At 44.5% G+C, this 20,998-nt stretch overlaps 1 protein-coding gene across 1 annotated transcript in view; it reads right to left on the bottom strand.

The window, feature by feature from the left end:
• LOC135401447 (synaptotagmin-10-like) overlaps positions 1-20,998 on the bottom strand; it is a 75,803-nt gene that overhangs the window by 26,683 nt on the left and 28,122 nt on the right. Inside the window, exons 2-3 of the mRNA XM_064633861.1 lie at positions 9,483-9,634; positions 6,395-6,603 (exon numbers count right to left, since the gene is read on the bottom strand). Coding sequence (XP_064489931.1) covers positions 6,395-6,603; positions 9,483-9,634 — 361 coding nt within the window. The remainder of the gene's footprint in view (positions 1-6,394; positions 6,604-9,482; positions 9,635-20,998) is intronic.

Here is a 20,998-nt window from a genome sequence, read left to right on the forward strand (position 1 = left end):
ACAACTGAAGAACAACAAGAGCTCCGTTTTGTTGGTCTGTGGTTCTGTCTTATAACTAGGGAACCGCGTTTTTTGGGCATTTGCTGTAAAGTGCCGAAAAACAGACGCCGAATATTTTCTTGAAAATTCGGCGCATTCCCAAAAACTCAGAGTTACACTCTCTCATACGGTGCTACATGCCGACTATGCCCGTGCTCAGTTGCATTTCTCTTCCTCCTAGGCATCACATTTTCGTTTTTCTTTCACCGCGTTTTCAGATTTGGGGGGGGGGGGGACATATTTATTAGAACAAAAAAGAAAAAGAAAAAAATAAAAGGGAGGAAAGGAAAGGAAGGATGTATATGCAGCTATCAAGGGTCTGGAGTATATTAAAGCAAAATACAGACTATCTTTTTGCCTGGAGAGGAATTAGGTTCTTAATACGACACACAGCTCCCATTGTTCAGGAAATATATGTACTAATCTGCTCTACATGTGAATTGCAAGAGAGGTTCTCTCGGAACCATACGCCCAGGAATTTTATATTGCCCACACTTTCGATGTCAATTTTGTTTATCTTAATAGATAACGCATGATCGATTGTTTTATTTTTGGCTCTGAAGATTATCATTTTCGCTTTGTTTATGCTTAAGGTGAGTTTAAGGTGAGTTTCTAGCAAGCCAGACCGACTGATAACTCGTCAAAGTGTTTCTTTGTTTCTGTGGTGGCGGGCTTTACCCAAGCAGCAAAATGTACTGAAAGTCGAGTGCAATAGGGGTGGACGGTATGTGTCTTATCAATGTTCTTTAGTTTCAAGAGTCTGTTCAAGGCCTTCCACCTACCCGTCCACCCCTATTGCACTCGACTTTAAGTACATTGCGCTGCTTGGGTAGTGATGGCGAAGGGAAAAATACGCTGGTCTCACCCGCATACGTAAATAAGTTATCTCCTCGATTACAGTTTGTTGACGTTTTATGAGCTGCGATCAAATAAATTTCGCTCCCTCTGTCTACATTGCGAAAAAAAAAAAAAGAACACGAACGCATATCGTGCTTACGATTCTGACGTATCCACAGCCATGCCAGCCCAAATGTAAGACTTTAAGAAAACAAGTAGAAAATTAAGCCCTAACGGATAAGTCTTTTTCTTTTTCAGATAGCTTAGATAAAAATCGAAAGTACTTCGAGATTCAAGGGACCGACAAATAGGATCGAAACTCCTTTTCTAAGTGTATGTCTCGCAAACCTCACTACACCGTAGGCGTAGGGGAATAAAAAAAGCAAAGAGAGAAAATGTACCGGACCTCTTAAGGCCGATATTTGATGCACTATTGACGACAAAAAGTTATTGGAAATAAGAAAGATTACTCTGAGCCTTCCTCATCCCTCCTCCTCTACTGACCATTAAGGGATTTAGCCGGGGAAGAGGGGGATGCCCTAAAAAGGGGTGGCTATACAAAGATGGCGCATGTGGAACTTACGAAGTCCAGCACGTTGACTGAGGAAACGACAGAGCACCAAGTTGTATAAAACCGTGAGAAAGAACTGGTAAGACAGTATGATTGAGAGAGGTTCGGTCAGGTTTGCCAGGTTAGCGATCGCCCTAATACTTTCACATAACGGTGGAAAGGCGAGTAGCGTGGGTTGGACAGTGTTGTAATCGTAGATTACGCTGCAGTTTCAGAAATTGCGCAATGGCGATGTTCCAAGTAAAGTAAAGTAAAAGCGCCACTGCGAGCAAAATGTCAGAAACCTACCGAATTTATACGCCATTGCAATGGGACTTTTTTTACAACAGCCTATGCGCATGCGCATGACCTTGAGGCGCCGGACAGGGTTATCTCCGTCTTCACTAGATGGCGCAGTATGGGGAGGACAGAAGTGGGGACCAGTGGAGGCGCGAGCTCGTCGGTCCCACTCCGGTCCAGTTTTGGTCCTTTGTGCTACCCACGTGGGTTTGTTTTGGCGCACGCCGAGCGTGGTTCGCTGAAGGGCCGCTAGGATACGACGTGTATGTGGAAAAGGTCCATTCCCGTCTCTCATGCTGTATCGTCCCAAAACATTGTTGCTCTACGTGACGCGGAAGTATATCATAACATTAGTTCTCTAGTTTTGCGAAGTGTGACGTCGCAGTGCGCGCAGTCTGCCCCGCGTCTGGCAACAGTGATCCTGGAAGGTCCACTTCCTTCTCCTCACCACAGTTGCTGTCACTCTTCCAACGTGGAGAGAAGAGCGGAGACGGGGAAGGAGCGCGCTGTTGCTAGGAAAGAGACGGTAGAGTCAACGCCACCTACATACAGAAAGCTCGCTTAATGCCTCCTCCCACTTCATCGCGCGTAGACATATAAAGTCACCCAATCGCGGTAGCCAGCCAAGATGTGAGCCAATCGCCGAAGTGTAAGTGGGGTTGACAGAGCTCGCAGTGACGTCACCTATTCTTGGAGAATCCGAAACTATGAAGTTTTGCCGGTTCTTTCGAAAAATCGTGGAGGCACATAATGTTCACTGTATATTTCGCGTACTGAGCCTTTAAGTGAGGTTGATTTATCCAATAAATATCTTTTGGGGTTTGTCGGGGCACTTCAAAACAACAGCAAGCTGATTTGGGCCGGGGGAAAGCATTGAAAGAGATGGGAGCAGGTACATAATTCCAGGCGTTCCTCTCTTTCTCCGGTGGGTACCTTGGAACTCAATTGCATTCAGTTCTCAAACTCCCCAATCAATTTTGCCATCAGGTGCTACTTTAATTGATTGAAAGCCTTTCAACGAAGGAAAGGTACAGCTGCGTCGAAAAAAACAGAAGGGTAAATAGAGTCAAAGTTAATTTTCAGCAAGCAACCCGCGTAGGCGGACGACGTAAATGCAACAGGTAATTAGTTCGTTAATTACTCTCCTCGAGTAACAAGGGGACTGGTTGATAATTAGTGATACTAATTAAAAGAAACGTTAATCGCGGGAAAATTCCTCGCCAAACTCGGCACCCACATTCCACGCCCTTGCTTTCCCCGTGTGTGCTCAAAGCCGGAATCGCAGTTTCTATTTGATCACAGGGGAGGCCTTACCGGTACGTCGAAGGTCGGGACGCTGGATTAACTGCCGCGCGCTCAACGGTTCACGGACGGCGTGGAGCCATACGTGTTTCAAAGCCTCTATAAAGGGAAACGCCTCGTTACGACAGTACACTGATCAGCTTTCCAGCGCAGGCGGACCGTGCATTTGAAGCGCGCGTGCAGAGCGTCTCGAAGCATAGGGCAAAGTGAACCCCGTTGGATGTTGTATTTCGCAGGGAGGCGCACAGCCAAGAACATACCGCAACATTTGATAGCTTATTCGCCAATGAGCGGTCTGGAACTTTCGTTTTAGCTACATCACACATTGTCTTGCGCAAGAGATTTTTTTCTTAAATCAGCGATCTCGCCAGGTCACAAGGACAGGTGAGGTCGATCTCACTTTGCTCGCCACTTTTTAGACTCTCTGTTTCAAATTGAATTCAAATTTTATGCTATTTTTTTCGTAAGATGAGGTTAGATTAGGCTTATGGTAATGTGAGGTTGAAGAACACAAGTGACGTTGCAAAGTCCGTACTTCAGGTTGCAATATTGCTGATCCTGTAAAGCGTGCTTTGCCTGCAAAACTTTGGAGTACGAAGGTGAAAGCGTCATTAGAAACGTTCCTGTTTGTTTCACTAAATCCGATGACTCAGGAGGTAAACGCCCGCATAGACTCGATGATGATGACGATGTTGAGGTTCAATGTCACATGAGCGACTGTGGCCATGATGTGCCAAACAATGGTGAACGACATAAAGACAAGTTAAAAACAGGAATAATTACGCTAAATTAAGATGAACACGTTCAGTAAAATATGCGTCAAAGCTAAAAATTCAAAAGAGAACGAGTAAAAGCCGTCTTAGAAATACAACTGATTGGCCTTCAGAACACAATATCCCACCTTATACCTGGTTTTGATTCCTGAAACCCAACATTGCCCAGCCTAACCTGAGGCTAGCTGGTAGCAACGGATATATTAGCTTGCAAGACTTCCCGTTTCTGCAAGGGATGACATTGCGAATGAGGTTACTTCGACGAGAATGGGAGCGACTCCGCATCGATTTTGCCCCGGAGACATATATCCTCTCTGCGCCGTGTATGATCGTCGTCCAACAATACAAGGTATACTTGCAATGTCTCTTAGGCCTAACCGAGCTCTTGCCTTCAATAGACTTTTCATTTTGCGCATTCCTTTCCACGTTTTCTCTCGATAGGCACCGCCAACATTCGAGTGACTTTCATTTTTCTCTTCCGTCGCGAAACTCGGTTCTTCCACTCGGATGGTACTGCAAAAACGATTTCGGTGTTGGGCAACCGCAGTGATGAAAAGAGAGGTAGACGACTTCCCGAGATTAAAATTGGTATGTATGATTTCTTTAGAGCTGGACTTTAATGAAGAAACGTCTGTCCTTCAGATTATGCCACCCAAATTAATTTTATGTAAAAATAAAATAAAAATACGGTTCCTTATAATTCACGTTGCCTTTCTCTCTCCTTACATTTTCTCGTTTCTTTCTTTCCTTTTTTTACTTGAGACGGTTCCAGGCATCCTTAACAAAAACCGTACGCTACCAGAGAACCGGCTGTAACGACCCTTTGCCATATTTTTCTGTCAAATCATTTTCGGGATGTAACGATCTGCTGTCGGTTGCAACACATTATATGAAAAAAAAAAAAAAAAAAGAAGGAGCAAATTGGCGACCGATTACATACAGATTTGAGTTCCCTATATTGCAGTTCCTTCCAATTTTAGAACCCTGACCTTGAAATTACTTCCGAACACTGCAAAGGGTATTTAGTCCCACAAGGGGCTAATGGCTGTGGCATCGTATCCAATCCCCAAAAGGAGTAGAATTACTCCTCTTTTCCCTTAAAGTGGAGCTAGCTTCCAGTTGTGAGATGCAGACAAACGTTTTGCCAGCATCCGCCCTGACATCCCCAATTCCCGTCCACAACAGAGATTTTACGTAAACTCACGGTAAACACGAATGAAATACGCAACACTTTTTAGGCTTTCAGCGAAGTTTCATGCATCGGATTAAACAGTCATTAAATATGACTCAACATTGCATCAACGATAGAAACTTGCTGTTTCATGTTCGTATCAAAGTGCCTCCGTTACGTAACATGTTTCTTCTTTCTCTAAAGGCGTATAGCGAACAAGCGGCGTGCACTACAGGAGTTTCAGGTAAACAGAAATTAAAGGCTAGCGTAGTCCTGCGTCAAAGCATGAATATTCATCGGAATTCATAAATTCATAAATAGCAATGAAGTCGAGACTCCTGATCGCTCACAATGTACTTCATGTATTGAGTTGCCGGAACCTTGACCGGTAACGCATTCGAAGCTGATTGATTGATTGATTGATTTTTTAAAAGAAAACAATGGAGATGTTAGTCTCGAGCCACTCGGGACTGGCTACTCTAGGACGCGTTATTAAGAAAAGAAAGGGAAACGAAGCTAAGCTGACATAGAATGGCGGTTGTGTTTCAATTTACTGGACTTTCTCTTTATAAACATGTGACGTCGGAAGAAGATCGGTTCGAGGTTATATTTTGCTGTGGTGGGCAAAGAGCGGGAAGAACGCGTCGGCTGATAGGCTGATAAGGCTGATAAGGCTGACAGGTACCCACCAGCACGCTTTGCGCGGCGGCGTTAAGTAATCGATGGCTCAGGTCAGGTGGTGCATTTCAACTTAAGAACATACCTTTGTTGGCTTGACATTAGAAGGTTTTATGCTTCAAGGTAAGATAAGAGCAGCAGCTACAAAGGTATATCTCAGCCAGCAGAAAATGTACTTCGCACATTAGGAGTTAGGCATACGAGAAGATAGCAGACACCGGGCAGACAAGGAAGCCGACGACATGTTTCGTTAACACGAATACCTTACGTGTTTGTTTCAAAAGGATTCAAGTGCGCTCTCAGCGTTTCCAAGCGTTTCTTCCGAGCGTTCCGAGAGTTTCTACGCGTTTCCAATCAGTTTTTTTTTTTCGCAGCATAACAACAACTGTATTGTAAGATGATGAATGTGGAGTTATGAGCCAGGGGCTATACTCTACACCATTGCTGAGTGCATGAGTGCATGGGGGGGGGGGGGTGCTGAGTGCACCCCATTTCGCAGCATGACGTGCATATAGGCAACAATCTTAAGCGTGCGGGCGCACTACATTTTGACTCGGAGGTCTCATGCGTCCGCAAAGCCCCGTCAAGGACGTCTCTAGATTTGTGTGCAGAGTTGACCCGTATGAGTTTACTTTCCCGGAAGTGTAGTACTGCGTACGCAAGGGGATTGCGCACGATACAACTAAAGCTCACTTTGCTCTCTCACTATACAGCTTTGGAAAGACTGTTGCGCGCTGTGCTTACCTTCAAAGGGCACGCTTCCAAAGTCCAACCTATGTGCCAGCTGTCGCTGGAAGGTTAGGTGGCGAGTGGGAACCGCCGGCAGCGTGATTTGTCGCAGAGGGGCCCCTTTCTTTGGGTCAGTGGCTTCAACCACTGGGCTTGGATGCACCAACTCAGGTAGGCTGTGGCTGATCTTGATTGACAGCATGTTCGAGGAGCTCGACGTACGGCTGCAACAATGTGAAATGGAATGAGTCAACACTTTCTCAAGCGTATGGCACTATCTATGCTTGTAGCGAACTCCCTAGACTCGTGCGTGTGTGCACATGTAGTGATAGTACTACCACTACCACTACCGCTAGCATTTCCCAGCTAAAGCTTCGCCTTGACCTACCACCTTTATCAACCCGTCGATACATTTCGAGGCTTTGCCTTTTCCACAAGCTCTATCATTCTGACATTCCTTCGTTTCCCTACATCACACCAGCTCACTCCATCTCTCCACGCATTGACCACCATCTCAAGGTATCACGTTTCCGCTGCAGAACGACGGCATTTTCTAACTAATTCTTTCCCAAGACATGCGTTGATTGGAATAACCTCCCCACCGATGTCATCTCTCATCTTCCCCCGATCGCTTCCGCAGTTCATTGTCCACATTTGTTTCGTTATAATGTTCATTCTTTACGTCACATATCGATTACTGCATTAATTCGCACATTTTTCGTTCGTTTATTCTGTTATGTTTGTTCGCTTGTTCAGTTATGTTCTGATATGTTGCAGTCTATGTACTTTTTATTGCCTATTTTCTATTGTATTAATATGCTTTTTTCGTTGCCACCTCTGCCACTCTCCCATGTAATGCCCTCTGGGCCCTTGGGATTAATAAATGAAATGAAAAATGAAATAGTGCCTGTAGACACAAGCGTCCGAAAACTGCCCTGTTCCGATTATCGCAACACAACCCATTGGTGAGGGCGATAACAGATCGTTTCACCCAACCTGCCAGAAAATGAAACGAAAGAAAGTATCTCTTCGAGAAATATGAGGTCAGCAGCACTTGTCTTTAGGAATCTGATGGTGCCTACCGCAAGTACTTCTTTCAATCAATCAATCAAATGATTTTTTTATTCTGTCATCAGCATAACCATCATCGTCATCATATTTCGGTTACAAAATTCTGAGCAAGAAACATTTAGTTTTCCACATTGAACTGTGAAGCTTGTAAAGCTAAAAGCAAATATGTTCTTGCCCAAACCGGAAGCAGATACCCTAGGACACAGCGAAATGTTCTTTATCGCGCAATAGTAGCAACTAGACAAAGAAAACAATACGGAAAAACAAAGTTTGCTGAGGCACAATGACCCAGACGCACTTCGTAAAACTACCCACACGGGCAGTGCAAGAAAGCGGTGGACTCTCCCGTAATTGCTGCCTCTGAAAAAGGAAGTGAGGATATACAGCGCCACCGTCACCTGCAGTAGCTGTGACAAGAAAAGTGATGATGATAGCCACTTTTTCTTTTTTTGCTCGAGAGAGTAATTTCGCTTCTCCACACGACGGTTTCCGCAGGTTCTCCTTTTGCTTTCAAGTATTCTCGCGAACGACATATTTCGTCGTGCCATGGGGGGTTAGGTCCAGCATGCGCTTTCTCTTTCTGGTAAGAAAACGTTGCTTTAAAGGAGCAGGTAAGCGGCATTAGTGCGTTTTAGTGCATCGTACGCTAGCGCCCCTGCGTACGTAAGGGATAGCGTGGTGGTCCTACGCACTGCGCGAAGCTCTCTTTACGTACGCAAAGGCTATAGCGTACGGTACACTAAAACTCTCTATCTTCGACTGATTCATACCGTGCCTAACTCGGCAGGTTGGATTATCAGAAGCAATGATGCAAAATATTTTAGCACACCGACCTGTTGTCACAGTGCAACTTAGCTTACGAGCGACCTATAAATACACAGCGTGACGAGGACGTCTCGATCCTCAGAGTGACAGGCCACACCCAGCGCTAGTGACGATGGATTGAAAGTGTCTTCTCATTCGTTACGGAAAATTTGCCTCCTTCGGATAGGGCGTGGCGTAGTTTGCTCCCCAGGCGCACTGGCCTGTGCAGCGTTGGTGGCGGGTTGCCGCTGACCTTGACATTACGATCCCTTTGATTGGTGATAACGGCTTTCGTCACAGGGTGACCTGGAACTCCTGATGCGTGACGTCTGCGGCAGCAAGATAGGAAAGAGCGCTTCGCGCGCGCGCGCGTGAGGATCAAAGCGAGTGGTGTGCACGCTCCAAGTACGGTAGGATTTTTCGGGAGTATTCGATGAAGCATACGCGTGAAACGCGTCTACAGCCCTGTACGTAAAATGTTGAGTTCTTCCTTCAACAGTTTGCTTCGTGAGAAGTAAAAGAAAATCTGGTAGCAATATTTCGGACAAGTGTGTCGCACGTAGCACCTTGCATTGTCGGGGACACAAAAAGTGTTTGGCGTCACAGAAACGATGTTATTTCGCGCTTCTTTGCACATCTATATGACACGATATGACAGTCTCTATAGGCACTTCGATGTGTGAATTGATTTTGTTCATCTTATTATACTCATTTTAAGTTTTCAAAGTTCTTAAGGGGTTCCTGCGACGGGATGGTCATGTGACCAAGGGAGAAAAGGGCCCGCGAGCCGCAACGACGACAGTCTGGGGCGTGGCACCAACGAACAAGGAGCTCGAGACTTGGGGCCTTCTGACCATTAAAAGGTTTTGTTATTGCTGAAACTGGACCTGTATTCTTGATTATAACCATCCAATACATAACAGTACAGGAGTAACTGACACCTAAATGTCCTTTTTTACGATTCTCACGTTACGTGTATACTAACGCCTCTGTCGCCCACTCCTTCTTGCTGTCCTCTCTCCATCTGTACACATCTGTACGCCGCTCATAGCCACCGTTGCTTCGCGGCGCTAACACATAATTAAAGCCTTAAATAGCCTTAAAAGCCTTAAAGCCTTAAGCCATAATTAAAGCCTTACCCGTATCCGCGTTCTCTCTGGTGACGCTACTATTCGGGTGCGTTCACTTTTTAAATGTGTTCGAAATGTTGAAAAATCGCTATACGTACCTTGGCGCTACCTTCACATGCACCGGGCTATTGTCTAGCACTTGGGGCTTGAACTGAAGATGGTCGTAGAGGCGTCTGTAGGTGAGATACGTCACCACCAGCACCACCGCAAAGACGAATATCGCCGCCAGAAGGAGCAGCAGCAGGGACATCTGCGAGGAAAATCGCCTATTAATTAATTACAGCTTCAGACCCACAATAGGGGAAGTTCGTCGTAAATCATGAACACGCTGAGTGGAAATGCGAGGCAGGTGCACTACGTATGCGTGCGACTGCTTGACATGTAATCATCCATCACGGACAAACAGCGCTCCAAAAATATCCGGACAGGTGGAGAAGAGGAAGGGGAGAGGGAGAGCTTCGTCCACTATTCAGGAGAGTATTTGACACTTGTGGCGCCGCCTCCAAAACCATTGCACGTCGAACACGTCGAAATTCCAACCTTCCAGACTCGCAGGCTCAGTCAAATTAGTCCTTAATAAAAACAAAAGCGTGTTCTACATTTCAAAAATGTTGCGGACAGAACTCCCGAGCAATGCCGCATTGCGCCTTATGCCCAGTACACTGTATCCTGCAAGGCAAAAAAAAAAAAAAAAAAAGAACTGCAAAAAAAAAAAAAAGAAAAAAACTATGTGAGAGGAACTTCTTAGGAAAGCACTTATCGTGCTTACCTAAGCAGTTCCTCTCAAAAAGTTGTTTTGGCGTCGTACCTCATCTTGCGTCACCGAATGTAGAACAGACGCACTCTACGAAAACGGCGCAATAAAATCACGCATTGTTTATTCATTTATTTATTTCTGTTTGCTTGGTGAGCACAGGCTACATCGTCTGGGAGGCTCAGTAGAAGACTAGCGTTAAGGCAAGTTAATTAATTACATGACACAATTCAATTAATGTGAAAACACGTTTGTCTGGGTAAGTTACACATACTATAGAAGGGGTGCGAAAATTACTTGTACAAAACACTTAAGATTCCCCAATGTTTTCTACCCACCTTCGCCTCCAATGTTCGAAAAAGCGACAACGACAGCTGTGTCATCATGTTCTGCTTTCGCACTTCCTTTCACAGAGCGACAACAGACATGATGATTAAAGTACGTCGGCAAGGCGAGGCACTGCGACACCGTGCGAATGTTCTCGCCTTCTCTTATTCGGTGTGCTTAACTTTGTGTACGACGACGCTCACGAGCAGCAGCAACGCGCCCCATTGCGCGGAGTCTGGCATACAACGGCGACAAGCGCACAGCTAAAGGTTTATTTCCCTCTCCCTGCGCTGCGATTAACTACAGCGCCGGCCAACGGCGGTGCTGCTGGCGGAGTGATGTCATGTGTGTATGTGCGTGTGTGTCATTGATGACATTCGCCGTACCACGTGTTGTTGTGACGTCATTTAGTTTCTGCTACTCTCGCTATCACCGTCAACCCACCAACCTCCCTGAAACAGCTATCGCCGTAAAAGGAGCTGTGCCAATCCAAGTTCAGCAACGTGATATGCTAGCCACTTGAAAGCAAGAGCGATTCACGTTCAGTACCGTGACATTAAAACTTACTCCCCAGCACTGCAAAGGGTATTTAGTCCAGAAAGGGACCAATGGAAAACCTTCCGATCTAGTAAAGCACCTCATTGAACGCATTCATCATTGCCCGTACTAAGAAAAAGAAAACTGTGCCTTCGGCTACGTTTCCGACCCGCGCAAGCTACAGCGCCTTTGTTAGCCCCATTTACGTCATTCACGACCGTGCGCCTTTGAAATGCAGAACACATTCTATGAACTCTAGCGCAAGGACAAGTTATATAAAGACACTGGATCTGCTCCCACCATTGTTCCATTAGTCGTCGTTTCGATAACAATGGAACGATTACCATAAAAGGGTGCAGAACAAGGTACTGCATCCTTTTCAGCATACATGCATGCTCTTTAAAACGTTTCCAAAGAAAGCAGCTGACTTGGAGGCTATTCTTTTCAAAAGGCTCCCGCAACGAAGGCACGAATGCCGCTTTTTGCGGTAATGCAATCTCATCGCATAATGTGGGCGTTTATCCGCTTCACTTGGGCGAGGCCACAGATTCAATTTCGCATCGAGTATTAGCACGGTTAATGCGACTGCCGCCTACGTGCCAAACGGTGCACGCGGCGGCTCCGGTAAGCTTTTCTTCAGCTTCTAAACCGTCCCCGTTCCACATATTGCGATAGGAAGGACTAGTGGCACGGAAACTGTAGGCGAGGAAATTGCGCTCGCAGATCGAAGGTAATTTGCAGGGAAACAGCGAAACCAACCAAGAGATATGTCCCTTAGCGCGTTCCAGGTACGCATATTAAACGTGTCTAATGATAGGTCTGTTATTTATGACTTCTCACGTCGCTAGACTAAAAAATTGTGTCAAGGTTCTGGAGAAGAAAAATAAAAATAAAAGATGACGCGGAGGGTTGACTAAATGAGGTCACCCACGTGTCATTCATAGTGAAGAACGAAAAAGAACGCACCCAAAAAGTCGAGAAAGAGAGAAAAAAAAAACGTCGCGTGACAGCAAAGTGAAAGCGGTGTTTTATACTCATTTACGGGCGCAGTAAAACCTCAATTTTATTTTTATGCTTCGACGACAAGGCCGAAAAGATTTAATGATACGCTCCCGCGCTGAAGAGCTTCAATGGGTCAAAAATAATGCGGTCGCACGGTGCGCAAGAAAATATAGGCGAGCGAAATGCAGAGTGCCTAGAACGTGGAGGAGAATCACCTTGGAAATTGAGGTGAGTAAAAGGTTGGGTTCTGGACAATTCTTAACAAGATTGTGACATTTGGAACTGTAAAGTTCGAAATGTCACGTGCTTCTTCCACGTGGAAGGTCTCAGAAACGACGAATGGGTAAGTAATGGGATTAGAAGAACGTGTAGTAGGCGGGCACCGTCCATCATTTAATGTGAGCTTCATAAACATTAATGAAACTCGCTTCCATCTTTGTTCAAGGTTGGAGTTGAATAGCATAATGACAAAACTGATGATATATCATAAGTGATGATATATCATAATAATATATATAAACTGACATTTTTTCGTAATAAAGTCTCTTTGCTGTCTTTCCTATATACAAGAGCTCACAGTGATGTTTTAACACCGTACCTTGTGGTACACTTATGTTCTCAGAGTTAAGAAAAAAACACTCTTCTCTGCAACACGTATGAAGTTTGTTGGAAAGCCTCCTTTAGAAGAGCACCATTCAACCACAGACCCTGCTCTCTTAAAAATGAACTTCACCTCATGGCACGCTCCTAGCCAACCATCATCTCGAATGATATCGTTATCTGCCCTGATTTGTTGAAAGCGAGAGACGTACGACTTTTTTGTGACACTTATGCTGTTCATAATTGTCAGAAAAAAGGCGTACGCCTGCCGTTTTCAACAAATCAGGGCAGATAACGATATCAGTCGATATGATGGTTGACTAGGAGCGTGCTATGCGGTGAAGTTCATTTGAAACCACACGAAGAGTAGACACGTTTGTGACCATAGTCATACAAGGTTACGATAGTTTGCTTGATGAGAGTGAGGATAGCGAACCATAATCAGGAAGGCTGGAAGACTTGGGACGCCGCGCTGGTTCTACATTCGAGGACCGTCTTTACCGTCTTGAGTTGCCACCATACATACGTCTCATCGGAAGTTTACTCACTTCTATGAAGCGGACTAGGTTCTTGGATGCCCTTCGTACTCCCCTACTAGCCACAACTGAGAAAACAAGACACAGACTCAGCCTCCTATAACAATGCAACGGCAAATGACAATGTTTGCTTTTAATCTAGTAAAGCCTCTTACTTACGAACTTTATGATAATAGATGGCGCTGTTGTGACGTGTGACATTCAGTTTATCCATAATCAAATACGTCACGCGCTGATTTCGGGCAGCATATTCCGGAGTAAATACCACCCCCTGACATTTTGTACGCGTATGAAAGCCGATTTGACGAAGAATGCAAATGAAATTCGATCATATCTCTCGCTCCGACAGAGTTCAATGTGCCCTGGAGCCATACCGTAAAAAAAGGAAAGGGATTGTATAATTGAAATACGTGACGGGAAATTTTCATGTACAAAAGACGTGGAGGACCAGAAAATGAGGTGGGATCCGCTTTCACGGCTTGAACCTGTGATATTTCGAGTGCGCATGCTGTTGCCTCCTAAGCCCACATTCTATTATGTGAACCTTCGGGTGTTACACAACCTCCGGCAGCGTCGCTGTGTGCGTGTTGACAAAGTATGAGTTTCTGTTTTTCGTCGATAAAAGAGCTACCCCATAGCGAGGCTGTTTTCTTACAATTACAGTCCTGGATGGGTTTCTAAACGGAAATTTGACTTATAATGGACTGTCTTTTCGCTTCACGCAAAACGGAAATTTGAACCAGAATGATATTTGGTGGCTCTGTGTGTGAATGATTAATGTTGTTCGGATTTCAGCTGCGCTTTTGTCATAACTTCGTCACACTGATCCATATAGTAAGTAATGAATGACCATACACACAGGCACTATTGCGCAGGCGCTATTAACGGCATGCTAATCTTTATTACGACCTCAATCTCTGCATGGACGTTTTTTTTATTGTATTGTACACAGTTCCCCTTGAAGCCGGCCCAGGACGCATACAAACCCTCTGCCCCCACTCCTTCCTGCTGTCCTCTCTCCATCTGTCCACGTCTGTACACCGCTCATAGCCACAGTTGTCTCGCGGCGCTAACACGTAATAAAAAATGTATTGTAATTTTATTGCAACCCTCTCACCTTTCGACGTGCACTCTTAAAAATGAACTTCACCGCATAGCACGCTCCTAGCCAACCACCATCTAGAATGATATCGTTATCCGCCCTGATTTGTTGAAAGCGGGAGGCGTACGCCTTTTTTGTGACACTTATGCTGTTCATAATTGTCACAAAAAAGGCGTACGCCTCCCGTTTTCAACAAATCAGGGCAGATAGCGATATTATTTGAGATGATGGTTGGCCAGGAGCGTGCTATGCGGTGAAGTTCATTTTTAAGAGTGTGCAGTAAATATACTCTTAAAACAGTAGTTTCCCTCTCAGAGCGAAACGCCTACGCCTACGGAATGCATCCGCCTGTTTGTAACACATATGCAGATATACGCTAAGTGTCCCAAAAGAAGGCGTACAACCTTTCGACGAATCACAGGTGATAAGGGTATCATGGTATCAATGATAGCGGTCATATCACGACGACCGCGGTGATAACATGATATCACGATATCAATGATAACGGTGACATTCTTCATCACCACAGGTGATACTCTACCCAACTGCGCAGAATCACACAGTTATCACTCCTGCTTTGTAGAAAGCACACCTCTGTGTGACAATTACCATAGCTGCATAAGTGTCACAAAAAAGCGTGTGCCTCCCGTGTTCAACAAATAAGAGGAGAGAGCGACGTCATACGGGATGATGGTTGTCTAGCGGCAAGTCATGAGCTTACCGTTAAGACTGTACCGTTAAGGCTTACCGTTTAAGACTGTAGGCGTATAGCTATTTCTGTCATACATGCATGTGGCCTGGAAATTCCTGCGCTATTTCTATGACCAGTAATCCGAGGGCTTCCACATTTCTACATTCTTTGCGCTGTGCTATGCCTATCTATATCGAGGCTACAGGCGCAATATCTGCGTTCAATGTTAATGTAGATTTATTATATGCTCGTGTAATTACCTTTTATAAGACTCAAGAGTCAATGGCTTATATTTAGTAGGTTCCAACGTTATTTCTGCGAGATATTTTGGTCTATTATTATTTTCTTAAAAATTACTACACTAAAAAAACAAAAACAAAACAAAAAAGAACGTGGCAAATTGCGGTAGATAAATCAGGCAGTGTCACCCAGGAAACCGTGAGATTCATGTATGACATTAGATGTTATGAATTTTCTCTTGGACCCTTGCGTGGGGGGGGGGGGATATTTAATGCAAAGGAAAAAAAAAGAGAGAAGGGACCCTTGCGGACTACACTGCTTTCTATTCATTAGGACCTCCGTGGCCCTTAAAAAGCTTCATAAAAAGCTACATAGCAGGTCGGCAAAAAATATTGGCTGCACCTTTGGGTGCGCAACGACGAACGCGTTTAAATACGGTTGCTTTATTAGGTCGTCGTTGGCAGTAAATTTGGCGAGTCTTTTAGTCACGTGGCCCTGTGCAGCTATACCGACGGACTTACACGATGGCTGGCACTGTAAAGCTATCGCTCTCAAATGAGAAAAAGAGAAAGGAGAGAAAATCCAGCGAATCTGGTGAAGCAAAAGCCTCGATATTTCGAACAGAGACTGTTCCCTTGCAGCTCTCTTCGAAATATTGGCAGCTCGCCGCCTATAATATAATTAAGCGCAAAATACTAATTTTCTTTAATAGCTTTTGTCTACATTGGAATTTTTATTTGATAATGTTCTGAAGTTCGAACTGCGTCTTGACATACGCAAGACATCCGTTTATTATCCTTATTACCTGTCAGCCTCGCATCATGACACCTTTGTATCGTGCGATTTTTTTTATTTTATTGTACTAGCTGATGTTCCGTGACTCATAAAGCGAGGAACATCGTGTGCCGGAGTCGTTCCGGCGAACCCCAATTAGGCGCAGGTGGCCTGACGATGACACTGAGCTGGAGATCATTTATATGAGTGCGGGGACAAAGACTATATGGTTTTATTTTTTGCTCTTTTCTTCCTTGTCACGGTCGTGTAGGAGTTATAACAACGTGGTATCCAGTGTACAGTGTGTGATGACAACTGGCATTGGCCTTTCTACACCATCAAGTACTGCCGTGGTGACGCCAAGTGACGTGCAGCAAGGTTGGTTCATTGATCGTGATATTGAAAGAAAAAAAGTTAACAGAAATGCAAGAGAAACTCGTTGTCTTCATTTTAATATTTACGTCAAAGGTTACCTTATTACATCGAATGCTTCGAGATATACATGACGCTGCTATGAGTTGCGGGAATAGAGATGGCAGAAAAATAGAATAAAAGCGAAAAACGTAACGTATGTAGGCGCCACCAACATGGATGGTATGAGATGTGTGCGCCATTGATATGGTACGGCAAAATGGAGCTCCATTGTTCTTCCAACTGTAGCTGTGAACATCAAATTATCTGACCATGCCTTCTGACGCAAACGATGCGCGTAAACCGTATTACGACTGCTTCAAGGCGCACACCCAGGGTTCTCATAACCATGCAAACACAAGCCGAGTGACAACAGCAACTTGCCGTCTCTATTGATCGACCCGCCGTTCTTTTTTTAATCGGTGGTGGTTTTTAATCGACTTGTCCCTTTCCACTTATGAGAACCTACAGGGTTTTTTTTTTTTCGAGACAGATTTTTCATTTAAAAAATCTGTAAGATCTAGAGACATGCTGTTTTGACTTCTTCCGGCTGACGTTCTTGGCCATATGTTGCCCAACCGTCAAACGAATAATTACCTAAACATCGGTAATTAACTTTTTAATTACAAAATCTACGAAGTTGTTCCAATGAGAACATCTGTTCCTTTCGGTGGCCTATCGTAGTCGTTTTCAGAACAAAAATCCGTTCGGTAGATCGTCCGCAAAAAAATCCTGAAGGAACACCATTTTTTTTCTTATTTTGTTCATTGCGCATCTTCGGAGACGGGTCTTTCCTACACCCCCAATGTGAGAAGATGACGGAGCCTCATGCGTCGAAGATGAGCTTTAACTTAAACAAAACAAAAACACGTGTATCGGGTGACGCTATCGGAACTGCTCTTATCTTGGGTTGCATTTTCTGTTTTCGTTTAATCTGTGTCCAGGGCGCAAGAGGCGACAGTGCGCTATTTCACCCCCTCACATCGGGGGTGAAGGAAAGACGGGTCCCAGAAGATGCGCAATGAACAGAATAAAAAAAATAAAAAAAGGTGTTCCTTCACGATTTTTTGCGAACGATCTACGGAACGGATTTTTGTCCTGAAAACGGCTACGATATCAGGTCACCGAAAAGAGCAGATGTTCTCATTGCGACCACTTCGTAGCTTTTATAATTAAAAAGTTAATTAACGATTTTTAGGTAATTCGTCATTTGACGGTTGAGCACCATATGGCCAAGAACGTCCGCCGGCATGGAGATGATAGAAGTGAAACAGCATGTCTCTGGACCTTTATAGTTTTGTTGTGAAAAATCTGTCTCGAAAAAAAAGAAAAAAAAAAAACACCCCGTATATGAGAACAACCTATCATTTTCGACTCTTGTAGGCGAGCCGTTGTCTCGTGCGAAGACAGCGCAGATGAGACGTTATTCTCGTCGTTCACTTCCAGGACCGAAAAACGAAAGTACCAAGACACCCGATTTTAATCGGCAGTTTTAGAAAACCGTTGGTAAAGTTATCGTGCCTACCGGAACCAATCGCAGTCGTGTGTGACTCAGAATCTTATCCGCTGATTGGTTCGACGCATTTTATGTGATTACTGAAACACCCTGTAGGTTTTGAGAGTGTGACACTTCGAATAGTAAACGAAGATACTAAAATGCCAGCATAGTTCACTCGTGCTCCCAGTAGTCGGAACTTTGAAAGATCGCCAACTGCGCACCAAATCGGTCGACGAACTAAGCCCTATATTATAAATTCTCCGTCTTTCCAGACCAAGTCCCATATATCAGAGAGGTCCATGCAATCTGTGCCTGCATAACCTCCTTTTAACCTCTCCGGGAATACTTAATTGAGCGCTTACCCCTTCGTAAATGCGGATTAAGTCTCGAGGTTCTTCATCATCGTCGTCCGCGGTCGTTGTACATCAATATTTAAGGCTTTCGCACGCCTTGCTTCGGCTGTCTAATACGCGTGTGGGAAGGTTAAGCTGTTGCGAGGATTATAATCTACTGTAATATGCTAGCAGTTCACCAGAACGTCGAAAACTTTTGAGAGTTTACTGAAGCACCACTTCTTGGAGGAGGCGAAAGTCACCGGACAGAATCGAGTTCACAAAGTTACAGTATCGGGCAGTGATCGTCGGGTTTTTCGAATGCGACAGATTTTATGCGGAGTATATAGTTCTCACGGAACTTTCGCTATGTTATGTGTTAAGGTGTGGTAAATGGTAACATTATCGGAAATGGTAACGAGAGAGACATGAGACAGTTATGTCTTTGTTTATTAGACAGCGTGAGACAGCAAGGATTAAATGCCCTTTCCTTTCTTCAAATGCTGTACTCGTTACTTTGGCCGTGCGTGCGAGTTCCGTTAGCGTAGTTACCAACTGGACGCAGACTATTCCAGTCTTCAGAGGGTTTAACGTGCCCTCTTTCGGCATCACAATGCTCGACGTTATATTTATTTATTTATTTATATATTTACGAGCGCCGCAGACGGCAACCGCTGTTCAAGCAGGGAAGAAGAGGTTGCTAGGTTCAGGAGAAAGGTTTCGTGACACACTGCTCAAAGCGTTTCAACGTTACACGACGCGGCACAATAGGACTCTTTGTTTGATGGCACATGTTTTCTTTCATTAAATTTCTGTGACACGATGCATTTTCTTTCAGTTATTGCGCAAGAAGTTACAATTATTTGCGATATGCTTTTGTGTCCTTCGAGGTTCTTAACAGGCACGCGAAATATTAGCACATTAATACGTTTGCAGCACGCTGAAGCATTTCTCAAAATGCCTTCTAAAAACTACGAACGCGAGTTTTTCCATTTCGCCGCTGTAATGTGCGCATATCAAGTATGAGATTGATTCGTCCCCCTGTATAACTTATTTGCTGAATGTGCTGAATACAAGAAGAATGAACCTAATTAGCCCCCCTCAAAGCTCGTGAGGGGGTTGTGCGTCGTGTCTGGCAAAACCGTCTGCCCATTAGCAGTTAACCTGAAAGGGGCAGGTCAACCTCGTTGAAGAAACACGTGTCCCAACGACTCGTGAACGCAAGCGACAAAACGCACAAAGACGACTTTCTCTTTGTGCTGCTTCGATGTCACAGACGGAATACGAACACGCTATCGGACCGCTTAGATGAAGAGACGGCTGTCATGGTAACGGGTAAACACGGGCGAGACAGTTCCTGTATAATGATGTACTGTCGCTGTTTAATGCAGCATGCTTGAAATGCCGGTTCGTTTCTCAGACATCACGTTACGTGGTGAATGTAAGAAGGATTCCAACAATGTTGTCAACCGCGGCGAAGCTATACGAGGAGATAGGGACATCCTTATTAAGCATATCCATATTACGAAGGAAATTTGCCAAGATTGTCGTTGCCGTTTGAAGTCCATGAAATAAAATCAGAATTAGAATTCCCCGTATACTGCAATATAATATTGTTAACACTGGATTAAGATGGAGTATCGTTGTACTTAAAAAAACATACTGGTCGTGATAATGATAATTTCATTTCGATTTTATCAATTCTTTATATAAGAAAATGATGGTTTTCATTTTTTAAAATCTTTTTCGTTGTATGATACCATAACAACCAGCGATACCATAACGCGTGAAAACAATAAAAATCAAATTCAAATTTTATTTACGTTATTAGAAGAGAAGATGTCATGCTTTCTCTAAACACCATAAGAATACGACGCAGTTGTGATCATATCCCGACTAACAGGTTTTGTATTTTTTACTTAACTAAATCTAACCTCACTTCGACTAACTTCTTTACCTAACCTAACCTAACCTAACCTCGAGAACTCTCAACGTCCAACACTTACATCTGCCCGCACGCGGCCTTCAAAGCTTGTGGAACACGGAGCCGTCAGTTTCCAATTGTTCGGGCGAAACACGGTCACAAGGCCACACTAATTAGGACGTTTCTTTAAAGGCATTATCTCGCTCTACGCGAACTGCCATTATAATCTCGGCACGCGGCTATATCCCGGTCATACATATACAATGCCTCGTAGGTAACTATGAACCCAGCGTCATACGGTCTTGAGGGTTGCACGTGCTTACTGTGTGTTAATTACCGGCACACGCTTATGCGTTCTATTCGTAATTATCTCGATTGTTTAAAAAAAAAATTCGGTAATGACAGTGAACGAAGCAAGGTTTGTGCCGCGCACGATTAACCCCTGTATCCGGCGTCCGTTTCCCTACGACTTGCACAGTTGCAGTTATATATTTTTTTAAATCCCGCGCTAGCGCCGCGAAGCAACTGTGGCTATGAGCGGCGTACAGATGTGGACAGATGGAGAGAGGACAGCAGGAAGGAGTGGGGGACACGGGGGTTAGTACGCGTCCTGGACCAGCTTCAGGGGGAAGTGTGCCCTCATTCGTCTGGAAAATCTGCCGGAAAACCCCGGGAAAACCTCAGACGGCACAGCCGGGGGTAACACGGAATAAAAAAAAAAAAAAAAAAAACCTTCACCACGTAACGCGCTCCGAGCCAACCATCATTAAAACCCCTGAATACGAAGTATATCGACTTTAACCATCATCCCGAATAATGTCGTTCTCTCCCTTGATTTGTTGAAAACGGGAGATGTACGCCTTTTCGTGACAGTTATGCAGGCGCG

The sequence above is a fragment of the Ornithodoros turicata genome, chromosome 7 (genome assembly GCF_037126465.1).
Source record: "Ornithodoros turicata isolate Travis chromosome 7, ASM3712646v1, whole genome shotgun sequence".
NCBI classification, from domain to species: Eukaryota; Metazoa; Arthropoda; class Arachnida; order Ixodida; family Argasidae; genus Ornithodoros; species Ornithodoros turicata.